The 17,604-nt window shown below is 38.7% G+C and overlaps 1 protein-coding gene across 4 annotated transcripts in view; it reads left to right on the forward strand.

The window, feature by feature from the left end:
- slc36a4 (solute carrier family 36 member 4) overlaps window positions 1-17,604 on the forward strand; it is a 264,779-nt gene that overhangs the window by 123,467 nt on the left and 123,708 nt on the right. For all 4 annotated transcript variants that reach the window (XM_073043341.1, XM_073043342.1, XM_073043345.1 and 1 more), the window contains exon 10: window positions 2,030-2,199. In XM_073043341.1, coding sequence (XP_072899442.1) covers window positions 2,030-2,199 — 170 coding nt within the window. The remainder of the gene's footprint in view (window positions 1-2,029; window positions 2,200-17,604) is intronic.

Here is a 17,604-nt window from a genome sequence, read left to right on the forward strand (position 1 = left end):
CAGCAGTTATCTTTTCTTCAGTATAAGTTCTTAGCTGAATATCTGAGGACTTCAGTTTAGTATCTTTGAAATGCCTCTCATACTCATTTTGTGGAATGACTGGAACAGCTGAACCAGTGTCCAGTTCCATTTTAATTAATTTGCTGTTCTCTTCTGGCATAAGCCATGTTGCTTGTCTATTGTTCATTTTCACACTGTATATCTAAAGGTTACACAGTCCTGTGTCACTCATCAGTATAATAATTTTTCATTAATAGCATACAGATTAGTGCTCATTTTGAAACTGCAACTTGATATTTTAGCTTCTTTTCCCTGAGCAATCCATTTATTTTTGTCTGCTTTGTAGTATTTTCTACAAGTTTCGCCTTTAAATCTGTATTTGTTTGTTGTTTGTGAGCCCCTGCTCCAACTGTAAAAGAATTTATTTGGCCAGGCTGGTTTCTGTTTAGACATCACAATTTTGTTTACGCTCACTTTCATTCCCGACTGCAACTCAATTGTTCCTCTTCCTGCAGTTTCCATTGAAACAGTGATTTCTACTGCAAGTTGTGCTTCAGTTAAGAGCTGTTTCTGAATGGTTTCTTGTTAGATTCTGCAAACTAAATGATCTCTCGGTGTGTTACTAAACTGAAGCCTATTACTGAACTGACATGTTCAGACAATCTCTTCAATTCAGTCAAGTACACTGAAATGGACTCCCCTTCCTTTTGATTCTGCTTATGAAACCTAAAGCATTCTGCAGTCAGCAATGGTATCGGTTGTAAGTGTCACTGCATACTCTGACAATATCCGCAGAGCTCATCAATATCGGGAAAACTTCGAAGCAAACCTTTAAACCCAATCAATTCAACAAAACTGGTACTTGTTTCTCATTGGCTATTTCATTTGCTTCAAAATATTGTTGAATTAGCCCAGTTGCATAATCAAGCTCACTAATCTTTCTGATGTACCCAGCCATTTATGATTTGTTTTAATGATTATTAATCACCGGTGCTCATTCTTTATGAATTCTTCTGTTTCCTGACTTCTTTTAAAACTCTATTGTGTCTTCCCTTCTGAAGAACTCATGCTGCGCTGCTTTTTTAAGAACTCAACCATCTCTGTATGCACTGGGCTGCAATTTTTAGTTGCCATTCCTCTCACTGCGCTTCATCAGGTCAGTAGCTGTCTCGGGTTCATTTTAAAAATACTGCGTTGCCAATGTTATATTTTGTGACTTCAACACATTAAAACTAATTCAAAGGAAGGTGTGGGAGTCTGAAATGCGGGTCTAACTTCTAGTTTAAGTGAGGCAAGGACTTATCACATGGTAGTGTGATAACGTATGCAATTCATGTATTTATACATATAACCCATAATTAATTATTTAAACTAACAAGAATGCATAATCAACCTATATACACACACAAGATCATTCAAATATCGCTAAAATATTAAATACACAACAGCTTGGCTCAGTTTTATCTGACTAATTATTCTCCCGTTATTACCTCGGTGTAGAATTGGGGTGTATGTTTGGTTCTTGGCACCTTAGAATTGAGCATCCAAGGAGAGGAGAATGTGGAAAAATAGTTGGAGGGAAGAAGAGTATTATTGTCTTTCTTTTTGCAGTTCAAAACCACTGACAGCATGGAAGTGTAAGCTTTGCAGATGCTAGAAATCTGAAACAACAGCAGAAAATGCTGGTAGTACTCAGTTGAGAAAAGTGGAGGAGTTCTGGTGTACAATCAATGACCTGTAGTGTTAATTCTGTTTCTGTCCCATTGAATATTTCTAGTGTTTTATGTATTTATCATAATCAATAAAATAATCGTGCTTGGACAGAAGAATGCTTATGTTTGATGATGCAGAGGAATAGTTAATGGCCAGGCGGGATCTAGAGTTTTTTCGATCATCCAGAAATTATTTGCTTCCTTATGGTTAATTATTTTGTTAAAATATTGAAACAGTGATACAACTAGGATCTTGTTCCATTCCAATAGTATCAGCACTTATGCCATTGTGACATGTTATTAATTCCTTCCTCTAGGCTATACCAGCTGGTAAAACTTCTTTACTCTTTTGGGATCATGGTGACTTACACAATCCAGTATTACGTGCCAGCAGAGATCATTCTTCCAGCTGTTTCTGCAAGAGTACATCGGAGATGGAAGCTAATTTGTGACATTGTAGTCCGGATACTACTTGTTTGTCTAACCTGTGAGTAGATTCAAAGCAACTATGAATTTTGATTTTATTTCCTTAACAAAATCTTCATATCCTTTGCAAACACCAGAAGTCTTACAGTTGGGTAACCAGACTTCCATACATTATTGCTAATTCTTTTGATCAGAAACACACATTTGGTGAAGCTCACTAAGAATTAAATTATTGGTAATTTTCTAGAAGGTATGTTCTATAACAGTGTAATTGTATTTTGTTCTTTCCAAAAAAATGGTTCTTCTTTGGAAGTCAATCAAGTATTTTTCCTCGAACTTTAAGACCCTTGAACTGGTAGGATTTGGGGTTTCTGTGTGATATAACCATATATCAAGAGTTGAAGGCTACTACTGATTTTAAGTGACATAACTCTATATACTGTAGATAAATTAATTGAGCAATTAAAATGTATAATGTTTTTAAAATTATTCAGTTAGTCTAAGGTTACATACAATTAGTGGGGGCTAATTTCTTGAGGACTGTCTGTTGCGGATATGACATTGTAATCCCTGTTTCTGGATTTGAGATAATAGTCTCTGGCTGTGGATTAATGCCGTTCTGATTAAAGGCTAATGACTTGCAGCATTAGACTAAATCATGTTGACTGTTAGCAGGGTCCCAGAATACGGCTTTCTGAGACCTACAGTACTCACCTTGATCCCTCTTGCCAGACACCTGTTGAGTAAAGAGAGCTAGTGTGTCGATGGTGGTGGTGAGGGGTGAGGTACAGGGATCATGGGTGAGCCTTTGCCCAGGTTTATGTCACCCATTTCTCTTTGCACAGATGTAGCCTCACCTGCTGAATATTTCTGAAGTTTTCTGTTCTAATATGCACATTAGTTGCATACAACTGCAAATTGATCTTTATGATACTGCCTGTACATCAATTCTGACTGAAAATTGATCTTGGTTGAAGTAATACACAGGGGACACATACTGTACATGCTGTTTTTGTGAGGAATCAGACAACTGAAGCATGGCCATGTGTTTAAGGATTTGAGTTACATGTTATGGTTCATTGAACATTTTGGAAAAGGTAAGGCAGAGAGTATGGTGGTAAAGTTGTTATGTCACAGAGCCAATGTTGGAAATGATTTGCAGGTCATGCAAAGAGGAGAAACACAATGTCTCTGGTTAATTATCTTACATCAGAGCTGAATGTAAACCTACAAGCAAAATGCATTTTGTCAGCAAATTTTATAGTGTCTATTTTATTTACTACATGCCTTTTTGATGACGTCAGAAGGCTTTGCTAACTGATGTACATTGAAGTAATGAATGAGGTTGATGCATCTGCCGTTGTACCATTTGATATAAATGCTGTTTCAAGGTAATATGAAGGATTTATTCTGTTTTGGATTCACTTTGATTTTTCTACAAGTAATTGAAGTATAGAAACTAATGTGTTATGCGTCATTGCTCTACACCAGATTGATAAGGTGTTTTAACGTGGAGGCAGGAAATGATCTGCATTTACAATTTAATGTCTGGGGAGCTAGTTGGAGTCCATTCTTTTTCCCTTTGTACTAATGTGCATTTTAAAGTGTTGAATTTTGCTTTTGCCACCTGGTTAGTAGAAATAAAACGTAATAAAATCTATCACAGATGAAATGCTGGAGGAACTCAGCAGGCCAGGTAGCATCTATGAAAAATAGTAAACAGTCAACGTTTTGGGCTGAGAACCTTCATCAGGACTGGTAATAAGTAATAAATGTATTGCTATTTTTGTATGTGTTCATCCTCTACAGATGAGAATGCTCATTACTGTGCTCACTGAGAAAATGTGCACTGTAAGAATGCAGTATTTACTCTTCACAATCAGATCCACCATTATGTCCTCATAATACAGGCATGTCTTGATCTACAAATGTTACCTTTAAGAATATTCACTACAATGCCATTGATTCTTCAGGCTATATGTTTTTAATTTATGTATATATTCCTCGTTATAGACACATACAGTACAGTGCCACTCTGCTACCAAAATTTCAATAAAGCATTTCACCTAGTCTGTTAGATTAATAAAATTTTGCTTGAATGAAATATTTTACAGGAATACACCCCTTCTGTAAATTAAATAATGGTTATTTGTGGAATAAAGGTATAACTATTCTCAAAAAAATGTGCTCCATTGATGCAAGACCTGAGGTTTTTCTTACTGCAGATCTAAAAATGATCAGAAACCTGAAAAAACAATAAGATTTAAGGATATACTACAAATTCTACCCTAGAAGAGTGCACTTCATTCATAATGAACATAAATTTTCACCAAATGATTCCAATAGAATGTTGATGGATGTTCTTCCAATCTTACAATATTTTCAGCAAACGATTGGCACCAGCTCTGCTTAAATCCTATGTGCTGTTTCTATCAACTCCAATATTTATTGAAAATTTTAAATCTGTTGAAAAGACAGAGTGATCTGCTGTCTTCAAGTATTGTAGTCTTTGTCATGTTGGGTCCCGGGGACTTGGACTTGTGATAATAAAGGAAGAAGGACTTATTTCTTGCTCATAATAGTTTGTGACTCAGAAGGGTCCTTGCAGGTGGTGCTGTTTTCATGCCCAAGCAGTAGACTTTGAGATTTGGCAGTGCAGTCAAAGAAGCCTTTGAGATTTTTCAGCTGGTGTGCTGATGCGAGAGGATGAGACCGTGGCAAGGGCTCCAATGAACTACTTATCCTGAGTAGTACAGCATACTGCAGTAAGCTCCTGGATGTAAGGTGCCTTTTATGTTTACTGAGTAAATTCCAGTGTTGTTCTGGAACAGTATGTCTTGCGATACAATTAGTTCTGCAACATAGGCCTCGGGAGGATCTGACCTATGCCTTATGAGGAAATTCAGCACAGTGAAGAAATACAACCCATTGGTTCTTTGAAAGGGACTCTGAATTTTTACATGGCTTACACTGCACCGAGCTGAAGGCAAGAAGTTGCAATGGTAAAACATGGTGGGCGTGCTGAGCACCATTAGTGGCCCCTGCTGCAGGTGCTTACTGAGCTTATAAAGAACTGGCTGGAGTGTACCTGCTTGGCCAGGTGTGGTTTGCAGGTAGATCTGAGCACAGACCCGCTGCTGAAACTTGCTTTGAGCTATGGCTATGGGCACCGCAGCCCACCCGGGGGTGTTTGATTACTGACTCTTCTTGATTTTTCTTAAGTGCATTTATTAAATCTCTATTTTTGTATTATCCATGGTGGCACTTTTCTTTGTTACCCAGATAATCAAGAGCCAACTCGATCCAGTCTTTAGTTAATAAATCACCTGCCAACTTTTTTCTGAAATATAAGAATGTTGTCTTTTGATGTTCCTCACTTTCATATAAGTGCTCATAGAGGGCACTGTGGTAGTACACGTCTTTTGTAGCTCTTTGTGTTCCATTAATTGTAATAGCCTCTGGATTATGCAAGTATCTGCAGCTGTAATTCACAATCTGTTACCATTTTATTTGTTATTTATGGATACTGTTTGGAATAAGTTCAGCCATGCCTTTATTGATACTGCCTGCACAATTTAATGGAGAATAAATATATTGCCATTAACTGATTGAGCAGTATTGAACCTTGTTATATTGATGCTGAATAGCGCTCTGGTTTTGACAGAATGGAATTCCGACTGTGCAGAACAAAGCTGTCAGTTCAGAATGGATGGTCTTTATGTACTCACAAGGGCTGCTCCATTCTCCAACCATCCTTTAATAAAGTTTGTGTTTTGTTAGAGTGATCCATATAAATTATATGCTGTTGTGAAGAATTGGAGTTGACAGAGCTGATCAAAGCAAACTCATATGTATAGTTGTCAAGTAGTTAATCTTGGATTAGATATCTGACTTTGCTGATAATTTGTTAAGGTTGTTAGAATTAGAAAATGTATTATTTAACTTTGAATTATTGCTGATGTGAAAGTAGGAATGTTGACTGGATTGTATGGGAACTGGAACCAGAGTGGAATCCTTTTGCAGGCAACTGGTTTAGCTGGGTACAAAGTGTTTCTCCGGGGCAAATTTGTACTCAACAGCGTATTGTTTTATAAGTACAGTGGACTCTGGTTAATTGGGACTCACCGGGACCAGTATGGTTTGTCCCAATTAAGCAGCTGGTCCAATTAGATGAAATTTCATGGGAATAGTTAAAAAGGTATAAAAAAGACAAGCTGTCTCCTAAATGAGTGTTAAATATTTAAATAAAATAAAGAATAAATTAGAACACTACCAATACTACTGGTGGTTGTCCATCACATCTGACAATGACAGGAAACCTGTGCTGGTGGATTTTTAAAGTGGAAAAGTCGTTCTCCAGTGGCAGTCCCACCTTGTCAACTTTGGAGGTCCTGGTCCAGTGAGACAAGTAGACGTCATATCTGGGGTCTTCCCTGGTTGTCGTGGATGCACCTTTTCTGTGCCTCATCATACCTTTCACTCTCCATGTAACATTGCAGAACCACTTTCCTGGTTGTGGATCTCACTGTAGGGTCCATCTGCACAGACCACTGAAGTTAACTTTACACACTTGGATGGGCATGTCCCTATCTCACTAGAGTATGAGACTGAGGAAGACATCAGCAGTATACCAGACTCTCAAGGGTGTCAGGGAAAGAGAACCCCAGCTAGTTTCTCAATTAGTTTCTGTTCTTTAAGAGTTGTCCTGAATAAGCAGCTGTCCTGATTAACTGATGGCCCAATTAACCAGTAGAAATTGGATTTTATTATACAATATTTGAAGAAGTTCTGATCTGATTTCCAGACACAGTATGCATCACTCACTCTTTGCTATATGTTGCTTGCAGAGACTTGAATGCAACTGTTACTAATATGATGCCCATTTTCCCATGGATGGGAAAATGGAGAGCTTAATCCACTGAGCTAGAAATAGCTGGTTGGTTCAGGGCCACGGTGCCTTTGCTAGCTTTTTCCACTGGCACCCTGACTCCTAGCACTTTGATGTGCTCAGTGCATTGACAGAAGTTGTCATGAGAGCCAGTGGGGTCCCATTCACTGGCTGTTAAAAATGTCATTGCTACCAAGTGTTTGTGAGTGGGTTTGAAATATTGATTACATTGCTTGCTAACAATTATTTTAAAACATCGAAAATAACAACAGAACATTAACTGTGTACTTAAAAAGCAAACACGAGGAAATCTGCAGATGCTGGAAATTCAAGCAACACACACAAAATGCTTGTGGAACACAGCAGGCCAGGCAGCATTTACAGGGAGAAGCACTGTCGACGTTTTGGGCCGAGACCCTTCGTCAGGACTAACTGAAAGGAAAGATTGAAAGATAGTACTGTTTACATGGCAGGTGATTGCATGCATTCCCTTGAAAGAAAGTTACTGATATTATGCCAGGTTTTGGGGGTGTTTGGGGTGGCTGGGGGCAGAGGATTTACATAGGTGCTGGTGCTGGAAATTATGAACTTTATAACAAGTCCTGGCACAGGGACAGAAGATTTGTCCCATTGATTTGTTTTCTCCATTCCATTCTACTGTTTCACACAATTGGCATAACTTGTGCAACATATAGTGAAATTTTAAATACAAATTGAGTCCAATCGAGCTTGAGTCTTCACAATCTTTTGAGCTAGCATTAAGACCATAGACCACAAGCCAAAGGATCAGAAGTTAGCCATTTGGCCCATTGAGTCTGCTCCGCCATTTTATCATGAGCTGATCCATTCTACCGTTTAGTCCCACTTCCCCGCCTTCTCACCATAGCCTTTGATGCCCTGGCTACTCAGATACCTATCAATCTCTGCCTTAAATACACCCAATGACTTGACCTCCACTGCTGCCCGTGGCAACAAATTCCACAGATTCATCACCCTTTGGTTAAAAAAATTTCTTTGCATCTCTGTTCTGAACGGGCGCCCTTCAATCCTTAAGTCATGCCCTCTCATACTAGACTCCCCCACCATGGGAAACAACTTTGCCACATCCGCTCTGTCCATGCTTTTCAACATTCGAAATGTTTCTATGAGGTCCCCCATCATTCTTCTAAACTCCAAGGAATACAGTCCAAGATCGGACAAACGTTCGTCATATGTTAACCCTCTCATTCCCGGAATCATTCTAGTGAATCTTCTCTGAACCCTCTCCAACGTCAGCACATCCTTTCTTAAATAAGGAGCCCAAACCTGCACACAGTATTCCAAGTGAGGTCTTACCAGTGCCTTATAGAGCCTCAACATCACATCCCTGCTCCTATACTCTAATCCTCTAGAAATGAATGCCAACATTGCATTCGCCTTCTTCACCACCAACTCAACCTGGAGTTTAACCTTAAGGGTATCCTGCACGAGGACTCCCAAGTCCTGTTGAGTCTCAGAACTTTGAATTCTGTCCCTATTTAAATAATAGTCTGCCCGTTTATTTCTTCTACCAAAGTGCATGACCATATATTTTCCAACATTGTATTTCATTTGCCACTTCTTTGCCCATTCTCCCAATCTACCCAAGTCCCTCTGCAGACTGTCTGTTTCCTCAGCACTACTGGCCCCTCCACCTATCTTTGTATCATCTGCAAACTTAGCCACAAAGCCATCTATTCCATAATCCAAATTGTTCATATACAATGTAAAAAGAAGTGGCCCCAACGCGGACCCCTGTGGAACACCACTGGTAACTGGCAGCCAACCAGAATGGGATCCCTTTATTCCCACTCTCTGTTTCCTGCCAATCAGCCAACACTCTATCCATGTATGTAACTTCCCCATAATTCCATGGGCTCTTATCTTGTTTAGCAGCCTCTTGTGCGGCACCTTGTCAAAGGCCTTCTGAAAATCCAAATACACAACATCCACTACATCTCCCTTATCTAGCCTACTTATAATTTCCTCAAAAAATTGCAATAGGTTTGTCAGGAAGGATTTTCCTTTAAGGAAACCATGCTGAGTTCTGCCTATCTTGACATATGCCTCCAGGTAATCCTTAACCTCATCCTTGACAATCGACTCCAACAACTCCCCAACCACCGATGTCAAGCTAACAGGTCTATAATTTCCTTTTTGCTTCCTTGCCCCCTTCTTAAATAGTGGAGTGACATTTGCAATCTTCCAGCCCTCCGGAACCATGCCAGAATCTATTGACTTTTGAAAGATCATTGGTAATGCCTCCTCAATCTCCACAGTTACTTCCTTCAGAGCACAAGGGTGCATTCCATCTGGTCTGGGAGATTTATCTACCCTTAGACTATTCAGCTTCCTGAGTACTTTCTCTGTCATAATTGTGACTGCGCACACTTTTCTTCCCTGACACCCTTGAGTGTCCGGTATACTGCTGATGTCTTCCTCAGTGAAGACTGATGCAAAATACTCGTTCAGTTCCTCCGCCATCTCCTTATCATTAAGCATTGTGCTAACACTCACTTGTAACTTGCTCATTTGATCATAATTTTGAGCTTCCACTCATTCATGTGCCCTCTTGGAAGCTTGGAAAGTTAAGCTGCTACATTTAAATGCTTTTCAAAGATAATTTATTTCTCAAATTTACAAAGGAACTTAAGTGAGGATGGAATGATGAAGTAGTTTCTACATTATAGTATTACAAAACTCACACTTCTCAAACTGACAACAACAGAAGCAAATAACAAGTGACTTAATCTTTTAATTATCCTACCAATGAGAATTTATTCTTCCTTTCCTTGGCACATTATTGGTCTACAATTCCTGAACCAATAACTGTACCATACATTGTAACTGAATTTACCATTTACTCAGTTAAGCTGCTGGCTGTCCTTATGAATAAACATCTTAGAAATCCCAGGCTTCACTTTTATTTTCTTGAAAGTCGATCTTCTTGTGAAGTCGATCAGTGGCATCACTGATACTAGAACATGATTGTTTTGAAACTTCAGGTGTGATCCTCATGCAAAGCAGTGGTCTGGCAGCAGCAGCAAATTTTACCAGTTTTTAAGAAGGGCTTCTTAGATGACACTGGCTCTACTTCTTCCTTTGCGTTTAGATTATGTTCTTAGATATGGTGCCAGTTTTTTTTTAGAACTATTACAGTAAAAAAGTTGCCTTGGTTTTGAAAGGGTTGCAAGTAATTAGAATCTACAGCAGTCCAAGTATTTTTTATATTACAAGTTCTCCTGTTTGATTCATGTTATTACTTGTAGGAACTGTCCTGTGTACCCTGTAAAAGTGCAGTGCTTAATTAGCATTGATTTCAATGTCAGGTGAATATATAGAAATGAAAAATAACAGTGAGTTGTTTGTTTGATTAGTTTATTGTAATTTGAGAATTGCATACATATCTCCTTTCGTTTTCAGTGATTAAGCTAAAAGTGACTTTGTAGAGTTATTGCAACAGACCATTTTGAATTCTGCTTTAACTTGTGAACTTTCATAGATTTACTTGAATCTCTTTATTTCAGTAAAAGTAGATTCAACAAATAAGTAACAATGAGGAGCAATCTGCAAATATTATGTTATTTAGCAGAATTTGAGAGGAAGCACAAGATGCAGAGTAGATCACCTTGCTTACATGACATTTCTTATTCATTGTTGCAAGATCTAAAAGGCAATAATCATTAGCTAAAGTTATTAGGATTAGGAAATGTTGCGAACTTCCTTAGTCTTTTTCATTCTCCATCATTTGTAATGTTCGGGAATAGGCATTTCACTGTTTCTTACATTTATTAAAATATATTGTCAATAGCCATTTATTTAAAGTTAGTCTGCTTACTTTGATTTTAATCATAAAAATGTATTTAGTCATAATTTGTTATTAACTGCATAATTGTTTCACATTGTCAAAAGGAGAGGGAATGATGAAGTGAATGGACTCTGGTCTTCCTTTGGAACACAATTCTCCTTTTGTAACACATTATTAATAAATATGAGGCATTGTCTTAAAATGAGTGACCATAAAATAGCCACTTTTTACCAGATGACTTTTAGATCAAGAATGATGACAAGGGAAAGTGGGCTTTCATCAACAGGATAGGTTGAAGATTACTGAGAAAATCTTTCAAAATAATTTATGAATTAGCTTTGAATTTAATTTTCTGATAATCAGTTAGAAAATGTATGACTAAGTCTAAAGTTCATTCTGTATTGACATAATGAAAAGTAAATGAGCTACAATTGTGTACTGATAGTTTAAAAATTAAAATTATTATTGGAAGTGATTTTAATTTGAATGGGATGCATCATGAATCATTTGTGGAGTACAGAACGTATCACTGCTTTTGACAGCATTATTTCTCATTCATTGTACTCCTTGCTATGATGTATTTTAAGTAGAAGTCAATGAATTTTAAGAGAAAATTAGAAATAGTGTGCTAATGATAAAATTAGGATGTTTTTCACCAGTGTTTCCATTCCAGGAAATTTCAGACCATGCAATTTTATTCAAATTCTTGTTTACCAACAATAATTAATTTTTAAAAAAGTGAGTGGATCTTTCCACTTGTTCCTGGTGAGACAATGAGTAGAATTACTTGTAATCTTAGTGTTTATGGAATATAGAGAAAGTTTTGATTTTGACCTGTAAATAACTATACTACAAATATGGCCACAAACATCTAGCATCTTATGATTTTCAACTCATGGGATATTTGTTTATTTCAGTTTGTAGTGGATAATATATTCACTAGTAGCAACACAGAAAATATAATCTCTATGGGATTAATGGATTTGTGGCTAAATTTGCCGATGAAACCAAGATAGGTGGAGGAGTGAGTAGAGTTGAGGAAACAGAGAGCCTGCAGAGAAACTTGGATAGTTTAGGGGAATGGGCAAAGAAGTGGCATCTGAAATACAGTGTTGGAAAATGTATGGTCATGCACTTTGGTGGAAGCAATAAACGGGCAGACTATTATTTAGATGGGGAGAGAATTCAAAATGGAGAGATGCAAAGGGACTTGGGAGGCCTTGTGCAAGATACCCTAAAGGTTAACCTCTAAGTTGAATCAGTGGTGAAGAAGGCAAATGCAATGTTGGCATTCATTTCTAGAGGTATAGGATATAAGAGCAGGGATGTGATGTTGAGGCTCTATAAGGCACTCGTGAGACCACACTTGGAGTATTGTGTGTGGTTTTGGGCCCCTTATTTTAGGAAGGACATACTGACGTTGGAGAGGGTTCAGAGAAGATTTACGAGAATGATTCCAGGAATGAAAGGGTTACTGTATGAGGAACATCTGGCAGCTCTTGGGCTGTATTCCCTGGAGTTCAGGAGAATGAGGGGGGATCTCATAGAAACATTCCAAATGTTAAAAAGCCTAAACAGATTAGATATGACAAAGTTTTTTCCCATGGTAGGGGAGGGGAGTCTAGGGCAAAAGGGCAAATCTTCAGGATTGAAGGACGTCCATTTAGAACAGTGATGCAGAGAAATTACTTTAGTCAGAGGGTGGTAAATCTGTGGAATTTGTTGCCACGAGCAGCTGTGGAGGCCAAATCATTGGGTGCATTTAAGGCAGAGATAGATAGGTTCTTGATTAACCAGGGTATCAAAGGGTATGGGGAGAAGGCAGAGGAGTGGGGATGACTGAAAGAATTGGATCAATCCATGATTGAATGGCGGAGTAGACTCGATGGGCCAAATTTTCTACTTTGCTCCTATATCTTATGGTCTTACGTTGACTGCAATTTCTGGTCCTAGTGAAATGCTTCTTGAAATGGCCAGTTAAACTGTTGTACTTAATTTACAACATTTGTTCTTGTAGCAGGTATGATATGGATTATGTCTATCGACAGATATATTGTGCCTGTAAAAAGTATTCACCCCCCCCCCCCCCTTGAAGGTTTTCATATTTAATTGCTTTACAACATTGAATCACAGTGGATTTAATTTGGCTTTTCTTGACACTGATCAACAGAAAAAACTCTTTCGTGTAAAAATGAAACATACCTCTGCAATATGATTTTAATTAATTACAAATATAAAACAAAATAATTGATTGCTTAAGCATACACTCCCTTCGATTCAGTATTTAGTAGATGCACCTTTGGCAGCAATTACGTCTTGAGTCTGTGTGGATAGGTCTCTATCATCTTTGCACCTCTGGACACTGCAGTTTTTCCCCATTCTTCTTTACAAAACTGCTCAAGCTCTATCAGATTGCATGGGGATCATGAGTGAACAGCTCTTTTCAAGACCAGCCACAAATTCTTAATTGGATTGAGGACTGGGCACTGCCTTCTCCACTCCAGAACATTAACTTCATTGTTTTTAAGCCATTCCTGTATAGTTTTGGCTTTATGCTGTTACGCCCGTGGCCCCCTCCTTTTTGAGAATCGCAGGATCGCTATTGATTCGAGTCAGGAGACCCAGGAAATAAGAGAAAGACATGCAGAATCCACATAGAGTTTGGAATGTGTCCTGGCCTCCGAAAGGCGGAACCATTGATAACGGCTATTGTCTCTTGGAGACGGAATTGTGTATTGAATCCTGTACGATGCCTCGAAGCCCCCAGGCAATGAACCGAGGGGGGGGGGGGGGGGGGTTGGTGGAGGGATTGCATCATCCCACCCTGATTGACATCTGAGACCCTGTGAGTCAGGATAAAAGAGGGTCTGAGGAACAGCCCCTTTAGATGCACCAGAAGAAACGCCAGCGATCCCGTAATAGCAAAAACTGGTGGAAAGGCCATGTGCGTCCTTTTCCATTTGCCCCGGAATCGGTGGGCCTTTTACCACGGCAGAACAGTTTTTAGCTAACAACGGGGAAATCAACTCCCAACGACTCTCGAAGGATTGACATCATAAAAGGAATGGGCAAGTTTTAACCCGTCTTTCTCTCCAACCAAAAAAAAAGCTGCAGCTCGAATGAACTACAGTGACTTTTATATTTCCATCGGACAATACATTATCCCCTAGACAACGATAGAGCTATTTCTTATTGATTATTATTATACCCGCGCTTTTAGATTTAGTATTGATGAAGTATATTATCTGTACGTTTGCATTGATATTATTTTGTGTATTTTTATCAATAAATACTGTTAAAAATAGTACCATCAGACTTCAATGGGCCTCTCTATCTTTGCTGGTAAGTGACTCAGTTACGGGGTACGTAACAATGCGTAGGGTCATTGTCTTGCTGGAAAACAAAATCTACTCCCAAGTCAGACTGCATCAGGTTTTTTTCCAGGATTTGCTTGAAGTGTTCTTTTGTCTTTATGGTTGTCATTTTTGCTAGGATACTGACTCACCAGCAGTTGGTGTATTTTTACTACTATCAATTGAAACCCCTTGACTGCACACGGGCATCTTCTTATAACTAATTATGTGTCTTCTAAAACCAATTAGTTGCACCTGTGATGACTTGATGTGATATTAAAAGAGGTGATCAGATGCAATCAATTATTTTGTGTTTTATATCTGTAATTAATTTAAATCACTTAGTAGACATCTGTTTTCACTTTGATATTGAAGAGTCTTTTTCTGTTGATTAGTGTCAAAAAAAGCCAAATTAAATCCATTGTGATTCAGTGTTGTAAAAGAATGCAACACGAAAACTTCCAAATGGGTGAATTCTTTTTATAGGCATTGTAAGCATGAATCTAGCCATAAAGTATAAGAGGTAGTCATCACCCTGACAGTGGTGTCAAGAAAACAACCTCTCCCTCAATGTCGCAAAAACAGAGGAGATGGTTCTGGACTACAAGAGGAATGGAGACAGGGTAATCCCTATTGACGTCAATAGATCTAGGGTTGAGAGGGTGAACAGCTTTAAGTTCCTCAGCATACACATCACTGAGGATTTCACGCGGTCTGTACATACTGGCTGTGTGATGAAAAAAGCACAACAGCCTCTTTCACCTCAGACGGTTGAAGAAGGTTGGTATTGGCCCCCAAACCCTTAGAACTACCCAGGCACAATTGAGAGCATCCTGACTGGCTGCATCATTGCCTGCTATGGGAACTGTACTTCCCTCAATCTCAGGACTCTGCAAAGAGTGGTGTGGAGAGCACAATACATCTGTAGATGTGAACTTCCCACTATGCAGAACATTTACAAAGACAGGTGTGTAAAAAGGACCTGAAGGATGATTGGGGACTCGAGTCACCCCAACCACAAACTGTTCAGCTGCTACCATCTGGGAAACGGTACCACAGCATAAAAGCTAGGACCAACAGTCTCTGGGACAGCTTCTTTCACCAGGTCATCAGACTGATTAATTCACACTGATACAATTGTATTTCTATGTTATATTGACTATACTGTTGTATATACTATTTATTACAAATTACTATAAATTGCACATTACACACTTAGATGAAGATGTAACGCAAAGAATTTTATTCCACATGTACAGTGGTATGCAAAAGTTTGGGCACTCCTGGTCAAAATTTCTGTTACTGTGAATAGTTAAGCAAGTAAAAAATGACACATTTCTTTAATATTTTAAGCAAGATTACATTTTATTTCCATCTTTTACAGTTTCAAAATAACATTAAAGGAAAAGGGTCTGAAGCAAAAATTTGGGCACCCTGCATGGTCAGTACTTAGTAAAACCCCCTTTGGCAAGTATCACAGCTTGTAAACACTTTCTGTAGCCAGCTAAGAGTCTTTCAATTCTTGTTTGGGGGATTTTCACCCATTCTTCCTTGCAAAAGGCTTCTAGTCCTGTGAGATTCTTGGGCCATCTTGCGTGCACTGCTCTTTTGGGGTCTATCCACAGATTTTCGATGATGTTTAGGTTGGGGGACTGTGAGGGCCATGGCAAAACCTTCAGCTTGCGCCTCTTGAGGTAGTCCATTGTGGATTATGAAGTGTGTTTAGGATCATTATCCTGTTGTAGAAGCCATCCTGTTTTCATCTTCAGCTTTTTTACAGATGGTGTGATGTTTGCTTCCAGAATTTGCTGGTATTTAATTGAATTCATTCTTCCCTCTACTAGTGAAATGTTCCCCGTGCCACTGGCTGCAACACAAGCCCATAGCGTGATTGATCCACCCCCATGCTTAACAGTTGGAGAGGTGTTCTTTTCATGAAATTCTGCACCTTTTTTCTCCAAACATACCTTTGCTCATTGCGGCCAAAAAATTCTATTTTAACTTCATCAGTCCGCAGGACTTATTTCCAAAATGCATCAGACTTTTTTAGGTGTTCCTTTGTAAACTTCTGATGCTGAATTTTGTGGTGAGGACGCAGGAAAGGTTTTCTTCTGATGACTCTTCCATGAAGGTTATATTTGTGCAGGTGTCGCTGCACAGTAGAACAGTGCACCGCCACTCCAGAGTCTTCTAGATCTTCCTGAAGGTCTTTTGCAGTCAAACGGGGGTTTTGATTTGCCTTTCTAGAAATCCTAAGAGTATTTGTCTCGGAAAGTTTGCTTGGGCTTCCAGACCTCAAATTGACCTCTGCTGTTCCTGTTAACTGCATTTATAACCATATAACAATTACAGCATGGAAACAGGCCATCTCGGCCCTTCTAGTCCGTGCTGAACAATTTCTTAATTACATTATGAACTGAGGAAATGGCTACCTGAAAACGCTTTGCTATCTTCTTTTAGCCTTCACCTGCTTTGTAGGCATCATTTATTTTAATTTTCAGATTGCTCGGCAGCTGCTTAGAGGAGCCCATGGCTGCTGATTGTTTGGACAAGGTTTGAGGAATCAGGGTATTTATAAAGCTTTGAAATTTACATCACCTGGCCTTTCCTAACGATGACTGTGAACAAGCCATAGCCCTAACAAGCTAATTAAGGTCTGAGACCTTAGTAAAAATTATCTGAAATCGCTCATCTCTTGGGGTACCCAAACTTTTGATGGTGCTCCTTTCCTTTCTTTTACTCTAAAACTGTACAAAACAAAAATAATACACTATTCTTGATTAAAATGTTGGAAGTAATGTTTCATCTTTAACTTTATGACTTTTGGAGATCAGTTCATCTTCTACTCACTTAACTATTCACAGCAACAGAAATTTTGACCGGGGTGCCCAAACTTTTGTATGCCACTGTATACGAAGATGTAATTAATAAAGTCAATTCAATTCAGTTCTATGGTGTTAAACTGGGGCACTAGGGATACTGCAGATACTGGAAATCTGGTTCAACATGCAAAATGCTGGGTCAGGCAGCATGTGTGGAGGGAAATGAACAGTTAACATTTCAAGCCAAGTCTAGTCCTGATCAAGTGCCTCAGCCTGAACTGTAAGCTGTTCATTTTCCTACATTCTGAATGACCATAAATGGATTATCATTGATAATCTATAGAGCATATCTGAAAAGTATTGTTTGAAAATCAAATTACTTCTTGGTTCTGCATTAATGGAAGTCATAAACAAATTTTCTTTTTGGTGGTACAATCCACTGATCCCTGAGGTACCTGCAATCATGAGGAAGCTGCCTCAGATTTGATCAAAGACAATTTTCCGACTTCTTAATGTTGACTGCAAAAGGAGAACATTGACTAGACCTCAGACAGGTTCAGCTACTTCATTCATTTGC

Source organism: Hemitrygon akajei, chromosome 4 (assembly GCF_048418815.1).
Source record: "Hemitrygon akajei chromosome 4, sHemAka1.3, whole genome shotgun sequence".
Classification (NCBI taxonomy): Eukaryota; Metazoa; Chordata; class Chondrichthyes; order Myliobatiformes; family Dasyatidae; genus Hemitrygon; species Hemitrygon akajei.